General features: G+C 38.0%; 1 protein-coding gene across 2 annotated transcripts in view; it reads right to left on the reverse strand.

Annotated features, from left to right (window-relative positions):
- Nucleotides 1-8,222: 8,222 nt before the first annotated feature.
- The window catches only part of RER1 (retention in endoplasmic reticulum sorting receptor 1), an 80,186-nt gene continuing 74,469 nt past the window's right edge, over nucleotides 8,223-13,939 (reverse strand). For both annotated transcript variants that reach the window (XM_085609301.1, XM_085609306.1), the window contains exon 7: nucleotides 8,223-9,441. In XM_085609301.1, the coding sequence (XP_085465427.1) occupies nucleotides 9,352-9,441 (90 nt within the window). In that variant the 3' untranslated portion in view covers nucleotides 8,223-9,351. The remainder of the gene's footprint in view (nucleotides 9,442-13,939) is intronic.

Raw genomic sequence — 13,939 nt, forward strand, 5'->3', positions numbered from 1 at the left:
ACTTTGCTAATCTGTCAAAAAACCTTCATGGTTTGAATATCTACTACTCTCCGTTATCATTGCAGGGCTAATGTGCTTCACTATCATCAATGTATTGTAGAATAGTTAATGTAAAGGCTCAGCCTGGAGCAAGGTCCATCCGCTCAAGTGCAGTTTGTACTCGAGTTTGCACCAACTATCTGCACAGTACAAATCCCATCTGCGCTGCAACAGCCTCACAACACCACATCTATGAGTAATCGGATAAACCAGAAAGCTGCTATTCTGACTCGCCAACCGCAAGGCTCTAGGTGAACGGGAATATTGGTAACTGTATAACCGCACTACAAATATGATAAAAGATGACTATTAGGTCACACGGCTCAAAAATTAAGGAAGCACAGGTAGGGCAAGATGTGAATGAGAACGTCTGGAATGTAGAGACAGGTGGTAAACCCAAGAGTTTGATAGGACCAATAAATTACCAGATTAGTTTAACGATTTTAATACAAAAGTACACATGGTTAGATTTATAAATATTTCGTTCATATTGTGTTAAATATTTACTGTTATGATTGCATTTATTTTTATATTGTTTGTCTTGGAACTGTTTAGTGGAGTATATGCTGCATTTGGTGTGATGCAGTGTTGAAAGAACGTTTTATCAATTCATCAACATTTAGTAAGGGAAGAGCAGAACTGTCAAGATGGCTACTGAAGAGTTCCCTCTTGTGTTATGCAACTTTTTCTCTAAATAATCATGGATTGTGAACTGACTCCTAATCCTTCTGTAGATGGCTCATGCCTGTGAGTATTGTTATAGCAATGTATCCTTTTGCTGCTCACTTTCAAGGAACTACTTTTTTCTGTTCCCTCGTATGCCATCTACCCCCTCAAATACTGTCCTGAGTGCTGTGTTGTCACCCCTCACCCTCTCAAGCATGTTCATTGCCATTCCCAACCCACCTTGCATGTTTTTGTTGCTTTTATTTTTTTTTCTACGTCTTAAGTTCTTTTAATACCACCACCCCATTGACTTCTCCACCACCCACTCTCTCATTGCTCCCCTGCCATGCTCTTTAGAAGGAAAGGTTTATTTAAAAATAAAAAATAAAAACACAGAGGACCCAGCAACTACAATCTGCTGTAGTGCTGCTCCATTTTCTTAAAGTGGTTTTGTACACAGTTTTTATTTTTAGCGTATGGCTCCGAGGTTCCTGTCTTCCATAATGGAATGGTGCATGGAGAAGAAAAAAAAAAAAAACAGCAGCTGCATCATGCTGTAGGCACACAGAGGCATGGTGATGCATATACATGATGCTAGGCCACTGTAACGTCATGACAAATGCGTGTATTGGTGTCGTCACATTTTTTTTAGGTTGATGCACAACATTGACAAAACTTTTTTCTCTTTTCGCCGTAACTGAAAAGCCACAGCGAAGAGCACTGACAAATCCAATTTTACACCATTTCCGTATCCAATATAATGGACAACTGCACTTGATACAGTTTTCTGTACTTGAAAAATTCTGCCCCATGAAGGAAAGCCCTTTGAATACACAACCGCAAAATCTCGGCTATTTTCTCTCCATTCGGAGCATGGATAAAGATGAACTTTTGCCTAAAAACGGTGTAAATGCAACTACATGCAGGTGGTGGAGGCTGCGCCTTCCAACACAACCTGAGGCCAACATTTCCCACAGGCAATATCACACATAGTAGTGTTATTATTATATGTGAATAATCTATTTACTAGAGTAAATTAAAGTTTGGGAAATACAAAATATGACTTTGTAAATGGAGGAATCAAAAGGATTTACAAATAGGTTTATGACTGGACCTTTATCAGGGCCTATGAGTTAAGCCTCATTTGTAACACTATAAATAGCTTATTAAGGACTTTTCTACTAGGTAGGTAAAACACTCAAGACAATTAACTTACCAATATTTGATAGAAGGAAGTTGTTTTTTAAATAAATCTTTATCACATCCCAATAAAAGATAAACACACACCTTTCTCCCAAAATTTTATTGGAAAAGAAAAAATACAATCTTGACATATTTTAACAATTTTTGGAAAAAGCCTCACCAGAAAACCACACACTCTGGGTACCAATTTGATCACCATCTCATGACAAAATGTAAAACTTTAGCGAGAATCCCTCAATAAAGAAAGTTGTGACTAATGTGAACGTGAGAAACATACAGGAATTAAACCAGACCTGGTGGCGCTGGGTGATAAAAAATAAAAATTACTGGTGAGCCTCCTAAATAAAAATGTTGTCGGTGGGGTGCTTGAAGGCAATCTTAAATATAATTTTGAATTCTCCATCACATGCATGTTCCTATTCTATTTAGCACAATTAAATAAAAAATAATCACGTTTGGTTTCAGTCAAAAAGCAAACCCATTCTTAAAGTGTAGCCGATTAGACAATGGATCTATACATATATATTTTAAGATCTGCTGTGTCTGTTGAAATTCTTTTTTTTGGGGATCTACATTAATAGGCACCAGGACACAAGAATACCTAGGGCACTCGGGTTTGGATTGTGGACTGGTGGAGGCAGTCTTCATTTATTATTATTATTATTATTATTTTTTAAACAATATCCTGCAAGACAACGTGGTATGTTCTGAAGGTTTACAAACAAGGGTATTTTTCCCTTACCACTGCATGGACACTACATGTTGCTTACACTTAGAGCGTCCCATGGAATACTTTAAATTAAAAATGTAGCAGGATTGAATTCTTACAGAGGACTGAAATTGTCCCACTTGAAAAAGGACACTACTTCTATGGAAAATATTTTACATTTTCACCTTTATGTGTCTGGTCACATAGGTTATGCAAGTGGCATTTGCACAATGCATGAATGCCATCTGTATGCCCTCACAGGGTTCACAGTAATGCGGAGGGTGCTCACCAACATGTTCTTTTCGCTTTTATATTATTTTTCCTCACTCTGCGTCTTAAGTTCTTCCGCTGATCCGGTCATCTCCCCCTTCCATTGCTACCACATCCCGCTGACTTCTCCATGACTCGCCCCTTCCGCTATGTTCTTTGAAAGGAAATTATTTATTTATAAAAATACCAAAAAAAACTCTGAGGACTCAGCAATTGCAATTTGCAGCAGTGCTGCTCCTTTTTTTAAATGTGGTTTTGTAAACTAAGTTTATTTTTAACATATGGCTCCAAGAATTCCCTCCTCCATTTTGGATTGGTGAAATAAAAAAAAAACAGCAGCTGCATCATGCTGTAGGCACACAGCGGCATGGTGACGCATGCATATACATTATGCAGGGTCACTGTAACATCATGACACATGCATGTATTGACGTCATCACACTTTTTTAGCAAATCTTTTTTTTCCCCTTTGTGCTGATAATGAAAACCCACAGCAAAAAGCACTGGTAAAGCCAACTTGTCTGCATGATCAGCTAAAAGGCGATACTTATTAGCTTGGTCAATGCTTGTTGGTTTTGTAAGAGTAGATGGGATCCTCAAATACCAATTTTGAGTTCCTCGGGGGTACTCAAAGTGCATCTTGTGAAAGAAATGGGAACATGATTGGTGAGGTCTTTTATGAGGATAGGCAATGGTACAAAATTAATATATGGTCATAATAAAACTGTTTCTCGAAACGCAGGATTTAAATTTACCTACAATTAACGTGTTCAGTGTGCCAACCTGACTGTTAAAATGATGCACGTTACGCATGATCTGAGTAAGACAACCCAAGGAGTTGGGCGTTTCCAGTAATCAGTATTCATATGCTGTTGTGCAATATAGAGTGCAAAGAACACATCTTGACAAACTGGGAATCTAAATGTCATTCTACTTTGACCTGTGAGTGGGCGATTTGCGAACCTGGCGCATCCCTAAGGGAGACTTAAGAACCGATAACAAAAGTTATCAGGAGGGTGAATAGGATATTTTCTTGAACATTCTTGATGCTCCTTCAGACTGTTTTCTTTGAGCATTTTTACATTATATTCTTTTAATGAAAGTAGCTAGATTGGAACCAGTTCTCTGTTGCATAATGTTAACAAGCAGTGCACACAATTTGTGTAATGTGGGCCAATTACCTTGAACTAATCCTGTTAAATTCCAACCCTGATGGATTCCTTAACACAACTAAGAGGGTCATTACGATGGCGGTTGGACTTTTGTCTGCCCACCATCGCTGCAGTAGTGAAACCGTCCACCAGGCTGGCAGTGGCGGGCCTTCCACCATCCTAATGACCCCCTAAGTGTTTAGTCATTGTGCGGTTGTATTGTGTACCTTCTGAACAACAATAAATAGTAACTGGAACTGGAGGCTGGTTGGTAAATTCAACTAAACAGATATAACTGGATGGTGAAGCTTCCAATGACAAAAATTCAAAGATAATTGAGGGATTGTGAATTGGCCAAAGATACCTTTTGAAAATTCAATTGCCGCATGAGTTTTCAGCCTATTCTATGTAGACATCTAACAAAATCTACTCAAAAAAAACACAATCATATGGCATTTTCAGCATTCTCATTGTTAGCATACTTGCCAGGATGCTGTAACAAGCACAGTTTTCCAAGTGGCAGTTTGAAGTTCTTCTGTTAATTCCAGATTACTCCACGAGGCAGCAGTTCTGCATGTGTAAAAGAAGCTACTGTACATTTGTGGATACCTAAATGTGCACATGGAACTGCACTTGATACAGTTTTCTGCACTTGGAAAATCTCTTACTCCATGAAGGAAATCCATTGGTCTACACATCCACCAATTGTTTGCCACTTTCTCTCCATTCTGACCGTACATACAGATTTACTGCTGCCATTTAATGGTGTAAATCCAACTACATGTAGGTGGTGGGGACTGTGTCTTCCAACACAACCTGGGATCAACTTTTCTCTCAGGTAATATCACATAAAATAGTGTTATTATTACATGCGAGAAATCCATTTACTGGAGTAAATTAAAGTTTGGGAAATACAAAATATGACTTTCCAGTTGTGAATTGAGGAATTTTTGCACCTCACTTCAAAAGTATTTACAAATACATTTAGTAGGACCTTTATCGGGCCTCATTTTTAACATTATAAATAGTTTTTTAAGAATTTCACTACTAGATAGGCAAAACACTCAAGCCATGTCACAACCCAGAGAAATAACAACACACCTTTCTCCCAAGCTTTTAATGCAATTAATAAAAAAAAAATCCTGACATTTTGGCAATATCTGGAAAAAGAGTCACGAGAAAACCACACACTCTGGGTATTAATAGGATCACCATCGCATGACAAAATGTAAAACTTTAGAGAAAATCCCTCAATAAAAGAAATTTGAGACTCAAGTGAGAACATGAAAAAAGTTCAGGAATTAAACCAAGCACGGTGTCCAGGTGATTAAAAATAAACAAGTTTGTCGGTGGGATGCTTGAAGGCAAATACTCAGTATAATTTTGAATTCTCAATCACATGCATGTTTCTACTCTGTTTAGCACAACTAAGACATGAATAATTCATGTGGTTTCAGTCAAGAAACCAAGCTATTCTCGAATTATGGTGTAGTTGATTAGACAATGGTTATAAAAATATATATATTAAGATCTGCTGCTTTTCTGTTGAAACACTTTCTTTTTGGCATCTACATTAATAGGCACCTGGACATGAGAATAAATGGGACATGGGGGTTTGGATTGTGGGCTGTTGGAGGTACAGTCTTCATTTATTATCTTCATTAAAAAAAAAAAAACAATACAATCCTGCGATACACTGATATTTTCTAGAGGCTTACAACCAGTCTTCTTTCCTAACCACTGTTTGAACACTACATGTTGCTTACACTGAGGACGCCCCTTGGAATCCTTTAAATTAAAAAATGTAGCATGACTGAATTCTGCATGCACCATAGCAAACAGACCCTTTAACTACACATCGCTAAAAACTATTCTCCAAAACAGGATTGAAATTGTTCCACTCGAAAAAAGACATTACTTTTATGGAAAATAGTTTACATTTTCACCTTTATATGTCCGGTCACATATGTTATGCAAGCAGCATTAGCATAATGCATGATTACCATCTGTAAGCCTTTGCAGGGTATACAGTAATGCTGAGGGTGCCTGCCCACATTTTCCTAAATTGCTAATTGACCGGACTCATGTTGGCCAGTTTAAACACTCCGTTAAATAGAACTGCAGCTGTTGTAGTTTTTCTTACACACAACAGCTTTTAAAGCGGTATAATTGAATTAAAAAAACATGGATATTGCAAAATGCTTTGAGTAGAACCACCTCAAAATAGGATTAGATTTTTTAAGTCACTGGTATAAAGCAGAGCAGCCACAGAAAAAGCTATTTTCTAAAAAAGTATACAGAATTCAATGAGAGAAAACTGGAAGTACACAATATGCTGTGAATAACAGCAAAAATCCCAGTACAATCAAAGGGGACCTAAACACTACACTAGTTTGAATTTGACAGTGCTGTACAACTTCATGGCCATGAAAGTTTATCCTTAATAAAAATGTGTACAATTTCAACTTCACATCCTTTGCCTTGAATCTCTATAGAAAGCCTGAGGGAGGCTCCACTAATCTCCAAAGATCACACCATAGAAAAGTAGTGGTCATGTGTAATAGAACAGGTCTTGGCCAATTTGGAACAAAGAGACTAGTGCATATTTAGACTTCAAATGTGTAATTTGAATTTGAGCCACTTTTAGATACAATTACTCCACCACTTGCGAAACCGCTCTATTTTAAGTTCAGATTCTGGACTTAGTAAAAGACTTTCATAGCAAATGGACAATCACTTTATCAATTGATGACATATACCCAGCTTGTAAACCTGAACCCGAGACAGAGGTACATCTATCTATTCTTTCCCAGTAGATTCTCTAATGTGCATAAGAAATGGATTGCTCCAATATGTTGACTGATTGGGGTGGCTCAATGAAGACTCACGGTGGAAATTTTTTTAGAACTGATATACAGGGAACTATTTTATGTAGCAAAGATTTTTAACGTCAATATGGGGCACAGGACGAACAATTCTGATCCAGAAATAGAATGTGTTATTTATTCATAATACAGTTGATTTTATCATCTTGACATTTTGTATTTATGTTATTGTATTTTAAATGTGTATTTACAGGGTCAATCTACGAATAAAGTGAATTTTGACTGACTGATAACTTCACCACTGTGAAGAATAAAAGAAAATGGCAAAAACAACCTGCATTGAGGAGCTTAAAAAAAAAAAAGATGCTCTTCATGATAATCTTCTTATTACAGAGGAATTTTGCCTTGGAATATAGGTTCAAGCATGATCTGTATCCTACGAGGTAAGCGGTCACCCAAAACTTCAAAAACCATCAAATGGCATGCCGAGAATAATTAGTATTACTAACTAGGCACAGGAAACCACCAAGATTGAATCAGCTGCACAATATTTCACGATTCTTCTCAAATTCCTCAGTTCCAGTAAAAATGACATGGAAAGGTTATCTTGTATAAGAGGAATATTAAACACAATTGGGTAGATTTTTCATTCCAACACAATTACATTGAGATAGACTTGGTAGTTAGAGACATCTTTCACGATGCTTCAAAATGTTCTGGTTGATCCAATGAACATAGTTTTGGCTTCCTATTTTTACCATGGTTTTAAATCGGAAGGTTCAAGGTGAGCAAGTATGCTGTTAAAGAAGCAATATTATATCCAAACCTTGTATAACCCAAGTGTGTTCTAAGATTCTTGCAACACAATTGTTACTACATTCACATATGTAGTTTATAGCATACTATAAAAAAGCCGGATACATTTTGATACTGCTTTGGTGGTGTGTTCAGTAATTTACGTGAGGCAAAATCCCATTGTATTTCGGCATCTGAATACCATTTGAGCAGATGCACTAAAGATGGGACTAAGACAAAAACAGATTTCAAACAAAATGTGAAATTATTATCTTTAAGAAAAATGTTTTCGTTCATAATTGAAATACGATACAAAGGGGTTGGAAAAAGAACGGCTTTTCATTCTGAGCCACAGAGAAAGACACACATAAATCCAACGGCACAGTAAAAGTGCACTTGCAAGGCCACTTGAAATTAAAATGATCTAAATTGCATTGACTATCTGAAAATAATCCCAGCATCATAATTAACTGTGGCACCCAAGGTTAGACAAATCTCTTAACTAATCAAGCATAATTTAAATTTACAGTAACTTCAAGGTCCATAAATATATCTGAGACGAGAAAGGGGTCACTGTCTTTAATAAAGTTTGGAATGAAAAAGTCACTTAATAAAATCATCTCTCTTTATAGTTGTACCACATCGAAAAAACGTATACATGCAGGTCTTTAGTTTTGTCCCAATTTTTCATAAAAAATGGAAAAAGCAGCGTTCAAATCCTCCAACACCTTTTTGCCACTGTAGGGGTGTGTGTGTGTTAAAATGTCTTGAAGAGGCTGCACAAAAGAAACTTAAATTAATCCAAAAAAATAAACAAAAAACTTTTTTTATCAAAGAAATAAATGTGAAAATAATCTCAACTAATAATTAAAATATATTTATATATAGATGTATCCAGACCCTTAAGCAAAATTATAACATCAAGAACATAGTTTTGAACCATTATTAAAAGGGCGCAATTTCAGCATCACGCAGGTAGCGCAACAGTGAAACTGGCATTTGAACCAAATGGAGAATACAAGTAAAACATATAAAAAATCTAACACTTGTTTCAGTTCTTAATTCCACTAAAAGTGTGGGACTCATTGTTCAAAAAAGAGCAACTATAATAACTTTTTAATATCGTTAGTAGCTCACGTTCAACTGGTGTCATTTCCTTTGGACACTTTAAGCAGGATCTACCAAACCCAGTGAGCAAAGGGGTGCACGGTATCTCTTCATTCCTTTTCACGTGTAGCACACTGTGGTCATGAAAACTGCCCACAGGTTAGTTGATTATTCCGAGGACCGCCGTGGGAGAGACAACACTGCGGTAGACTGGGAGGTCAGACTTTTTCTTTCTTTTTTTTTTGTTAACAAACCCTGCAACTGTGAACTAATCCTGAGGTACTAGTGCCACAGAATACCACAATTTCGGGGGCTTCTTCAGTTGCTGCTAAAACGAAAATGTTTCGCTTCTATGGAATATTCACCACTTTAGATATCGGCAGCATCATTTGGTTGAAATGCCAGTTATCGGGTGGCACAATTTCGGATATTTCATACATACAACTAAAGCTATCCGAACAAGAAATAAAAATAAACCGCATCATTAGCTCGGTCATTTCCTGTTTTGTGAATAAAAAGGCATTATTACAATGGCTCAAAACGGTTCTTTTCCTTTAATTGTACATAAGAAAGTCAATTGTTTCATCTAACTGGAGAACGGCTTCCCCATGTCTTCCTTTCCTTTGTACTTCCTCTTGCCGTGCGTGAAGGGGATATATCTGTATTTGATCATGTGCTGTAAAAGAAAGTAAATAGGGTTAGATGTCTGCTGCAGCTGCACAAACACAAAAAGAATACCAAGGTCAACTTGGCCAGTCCATTTCCTAAAATAATACAACATCTAACCCGTACTGACAGATTCATAAAAAAAAAAAGTCAGACTAGAATAACTAGGGAAGTCTACTACTACCCTTTCCTGTCCTTTTGCTACACAATAGCCTCTTGAACATCTTTATTCACTCTTTCCCTGAGATTATTTTCTTGTGTTTGTCCCAAACCTTATGAATGCATTTCTGACTTTGCACCATCACACCTCCGAGGGTGGTTGTATATATTCACCATAATCTCTACCAAGAACGTCCATATGCTGCACCTACAACTTGACTGCCTAGTCACCTTACTGGAAATTTTCAGCCCAATAGATTACATAAAACCAACACATCTCCGATTGATTTTAATTCTTTGCAGTGTCTCTTCGCTACACAAATGTTTACTATAACGTTTAAAGTATTATCAGCAAACCAAAGATAAGGATTTCAAATTGTGAAACACTGTTTCCAATGCAGCCCACTATGAAAGAGGAAAAAGTCCCTGTAAGACATTACTATCGGTGGAAAGATCTGTGTAGGATTTCGCCTTACAAAGATTTCTAGCACAAAGGTTCAAGTGTCAGAAATAAAAAATTAATTTAGTTCTTAATGAAAAACGTCTGCAGGTATACTAGAATAGGGGGCAAGAGAATACACGAATGTGTACAGGATATAGGCACTGAATATCAGTGCTTACTAGGAGAAACAGAACGGCACATCAACAGGGGAAGTGAAGAGTTGTAAGTTACGCAAAGCCACATTAGAAAATGACAGTCATTTATTTCTTTTTAGGGTGGTTTTCATTTAAGCTTTTGAGAGATTCAAGTCAATACAAGGTAGCTTGTCCACGTAGGAGGCTTTCATGTTCAGCAACACGAGGGAGGAATGGAATGTCATGCCTGCTCCCAGGATGTGTGGGGTATAGATCATTGGAGGTTCAGCAATATGTTCATAGACAGGAATAAAAGCTCTGAGAAGCAAGCAAGCAAGCAGTAATTCTGAGGCAAATGGAAACTGGAAAGAGGCGCAATTATTTCTGAAAGTTTCTTTGCATTATATGTATAAGGGGAAATGTAGAAACCGCTTCTTTGGCCACTTAAGTTTCCTTTAGCTTCCACCTAGTTAAAGGCAGTAAAGAGAACATTGGAGGGATTTCTGGTTAACGATAAGGTCAACCTGCACAACTCACCCAAGTTAAAAACGAGAGGCAAGTTCGCATTTATGGGGAATGAGCTGTAGCCAATTCAATTCGTCTGCACTGTTATTAATTATTCCCTGAAAGTGAACTGTAATAAAGTGGTTCTTTAAAAAGCCTATTTCCAAAGTTAAAGGTGGCACAGAAAACATTCCAGGAACAAAACTGCTTGTTACGCTAAAACATTGTTGTTGTATTTTAGATAACCGGCAAGATTAAGATGACAGAACCATTTCTCTCCATTCTAATAGGTTGATATGCTGACAGTGGGTTATGAGATTAAAATGGCTACAATCTAAACACCCACAAACCGTCCAGTAGTGTCTCTATGGTGATGTTCTCTGAAGATGTCATACTTGGCTCAACAAAGTCCCGATGTTTTCTTCCAGTGGCACTCATATGGTCACACTTCAAGAGGAAGCAGAATTATATCATCCTCAGTTGGTAGGATAATTTGGGAAAACTCACTCTAAAGTCATCAGGCAGTAGTCTTGCTTTCCCATAAAACGTGCATGCGTTTCCTTGCAAGGCAGGATCATCCGAAGGTGGTGTCCAGAACAGCCATGATTACCTGAAGCCTTTTTTTTTTGTTATCGAAAAATGCTTTCCTGTGAGGATATACCAGTGCCACATGGAGCCTGAAAACGAAATAAAGCCTAAAAAAGTTGGCTTTATAATTAACTAGCCCTCCAGTTAGTAAAGATGTTGGGCTCTGTGGTGGTGGGCGTAGTGGTAGTGGGATGTCGCTATTAGAAATAACTGGGTAAACACTCAAGGACAGCACTACCGAATTTGAGCAAATTCTATTGCCAATTCACACCATCAATTCCAAAACTGAGGCATTTCCAGTGATCATCCTTCCATCTTTTAGGTGCACTGGAGGTCTGTGGACACATGGATGCATAACCTGCCAAACAATGTGAAATGGTTTAAGAGAAAGAAACTAGATGAGACTCAAATTCCTGGTCTTCAATCAATCTGTATCTTTAGAGTCAAAACAAAGGAGTGTTTGAACTACTGTAAGAGCCTCCAGAGTTTCGCTAATTTCTTGGCAGATTCCAGGTGTGTACTTAAAAGATAACTATGTGCCTATTAGGCTGAGAAGGAGCCTTAGTTTGCAAGGTCTACATTTACGTGAACATCTTGAAATGATATAAAGCTTGTGAAGACTAGAAAGCTTAAAGACCTATCAAAGACCTCTAGAAACTTTCACTGTTGAAGAAACTCAGTGAAAGTGTAAAAATAACAAGTACGTTCTTTCCATCCTTAAGTTAATATTATTGTCCTGAATGTCTTGATGAAGACATACCTTTGACTCTGGTTGTCTCCATATTGCCACTCCCATGTTCCTGACTTGTATCTGAAGCATAAGGGAGAGAATGAGGCCTAACAGCTAGGGCAGTCGACCTTGAAGCTGGGGAACGGGGTTTGAGTCTCTGCAGGGCCGCTCAACATTCTGGGATTCTGGGCAAATCCCTTTATCTCCCTGTACCTAACAAAAATGAATGTGTCTGTCTGTAACGTAACTGGTGCTCATGTAAAGTGCTCCAATACCTTCGGATCTAGTTCACGCTATAAAAAACTCAAACAAAATAAATAAGTAAGGTGTTGATCTATGAATCTGCCTCCTTACCGGTACGCAGTACAAACTGTTTATTTTCCTCAAGATCTGGTGGAAGAAATGAATATGCTGTACCTGTTTTGAAGCGTTCCGAAGTCTCAGACGTCCCTAGAGTTAACTCTATACCAGAGTATGTAGGTCTGAGGATCTTTGTTCTACTATACAACATCAGACAAATGAACAGTGAGTGTTTTTTTGCACAGTCCAGTACACACCTGTCTGCTCAAGTTCACTTTCATATTTGCATTCTCGATATATAATGGACACTTTGTTCAATAATGCTTTCTCCAGTTGTCGCGTCTCTTTCCAAGCTGGGCAATGCAATCTTGCGGGAATTCAACCTTAAACAATCTGTACCTAGCCAAAAATGTGGTGAAATGTCAACATCTCAGCAAAAATGGAATGGGGATAACACACAAGACATTTTCCCCAGGGTTTCTGTGGCAATAAGATGTTTCTGACCAGCACATGTACTGGACAATATAGTTTACCACAAGCATCTCAGAGTGTCGGGTGTATACACTTCAACTAGATAAACAACTCCTTCACCCTATGCCCATGAATCTGCAGATTTAGCTTTGTCCATCAGTCAAGTTTCACTCCACAAGGCACTAGTAGTTTCAGAGGTTTAATACAGTAAAACACAATAATTAAACCAAATTAATTCAATGCAAAGTAGTTAAAATAACAAAATTAAACAGAAGGGCATGATCCTTCAATATCAATAAACGGGGAGCAAACAGACAATGTTATCCTTTATGGGAATGTATGACAGCTCAGCTACTCTCAGAAACGTGTGGGTCTTATTTTCCAATTATTGCTTTGTCAATGGATCCCAGATTTGAAATAAAGCTACACTCCATGAAGTACTCTGTGGTATTTAAGCCCTCTGATGTCCTAGTTTCTCAGTGGCCCTACTTGCTTGGGCAGATAAGTAAAAGTATTTGATTCTACACTGAAAATTAGTATAACTGCCAGTAAGCCCCATAATGTTTTCAATCCCAAGCAAAAGGTATCCCAACCACAGAAAGGTGCCACGTCATTAGTTTTCCAGGTGTACTATCCAGTTACCGGGGGCATTGGACACAGTTCAAGTGACCAATTATATCTCCAGTGGACCTCCAAAGGCAAGTGTTTTTCATCAGCAGGGAACAACTGGTGACGGGCTTGGGTTCGCACCCAAAGATATTTCTCTATTGCTCTCCCCCTTCCACCCCTCCTCCCTGGTTACTGAAACGTATGGTTCTGTATATGGAGAAAGAATGGCAGCTGTCAAAAGTTTTTAGTGGCAGGGAGAACTCGTAGGAATAGACGCAGTTGTAAACCTAACAATAACTACAACCAAGTGGGAAACCTAAAAGTTAGGGAGCAATGTCCTACTAAATGTTGAAATCTTGTGGCTCTCTCATGGCACACTTCCTTGAGACGCCCACCAGGGAGATTGCAGTCCACTGAATCCTGCTCATGCCCTCCTGGTCAAGCCCCAGTATTTCAGCCACACAAGGCAGCATAATTTCAGTCCCAGCATGATAAGAATAGAGAAGCAAAACATCTTCAGATTCCTGGGCTCATTAGTATAACAGAGGGAGACTGTAACTTCTATCTTAAC

The sequence above is a fragment of the Triturus cristatus genome, chromosome 1_2, assembly GCF_964204655.1.
Source record: "Triturus cristatus chromosome 1_2, aTriCri1.1, whole genome shotgun sequence".
Classification (NCBI taxonomy): domain Eukaryota; kingdom Metazoa; phylum Chordata; class Amphibia; order Caudata; family Salamandridae; genus Triturus; species Triturus cristatus.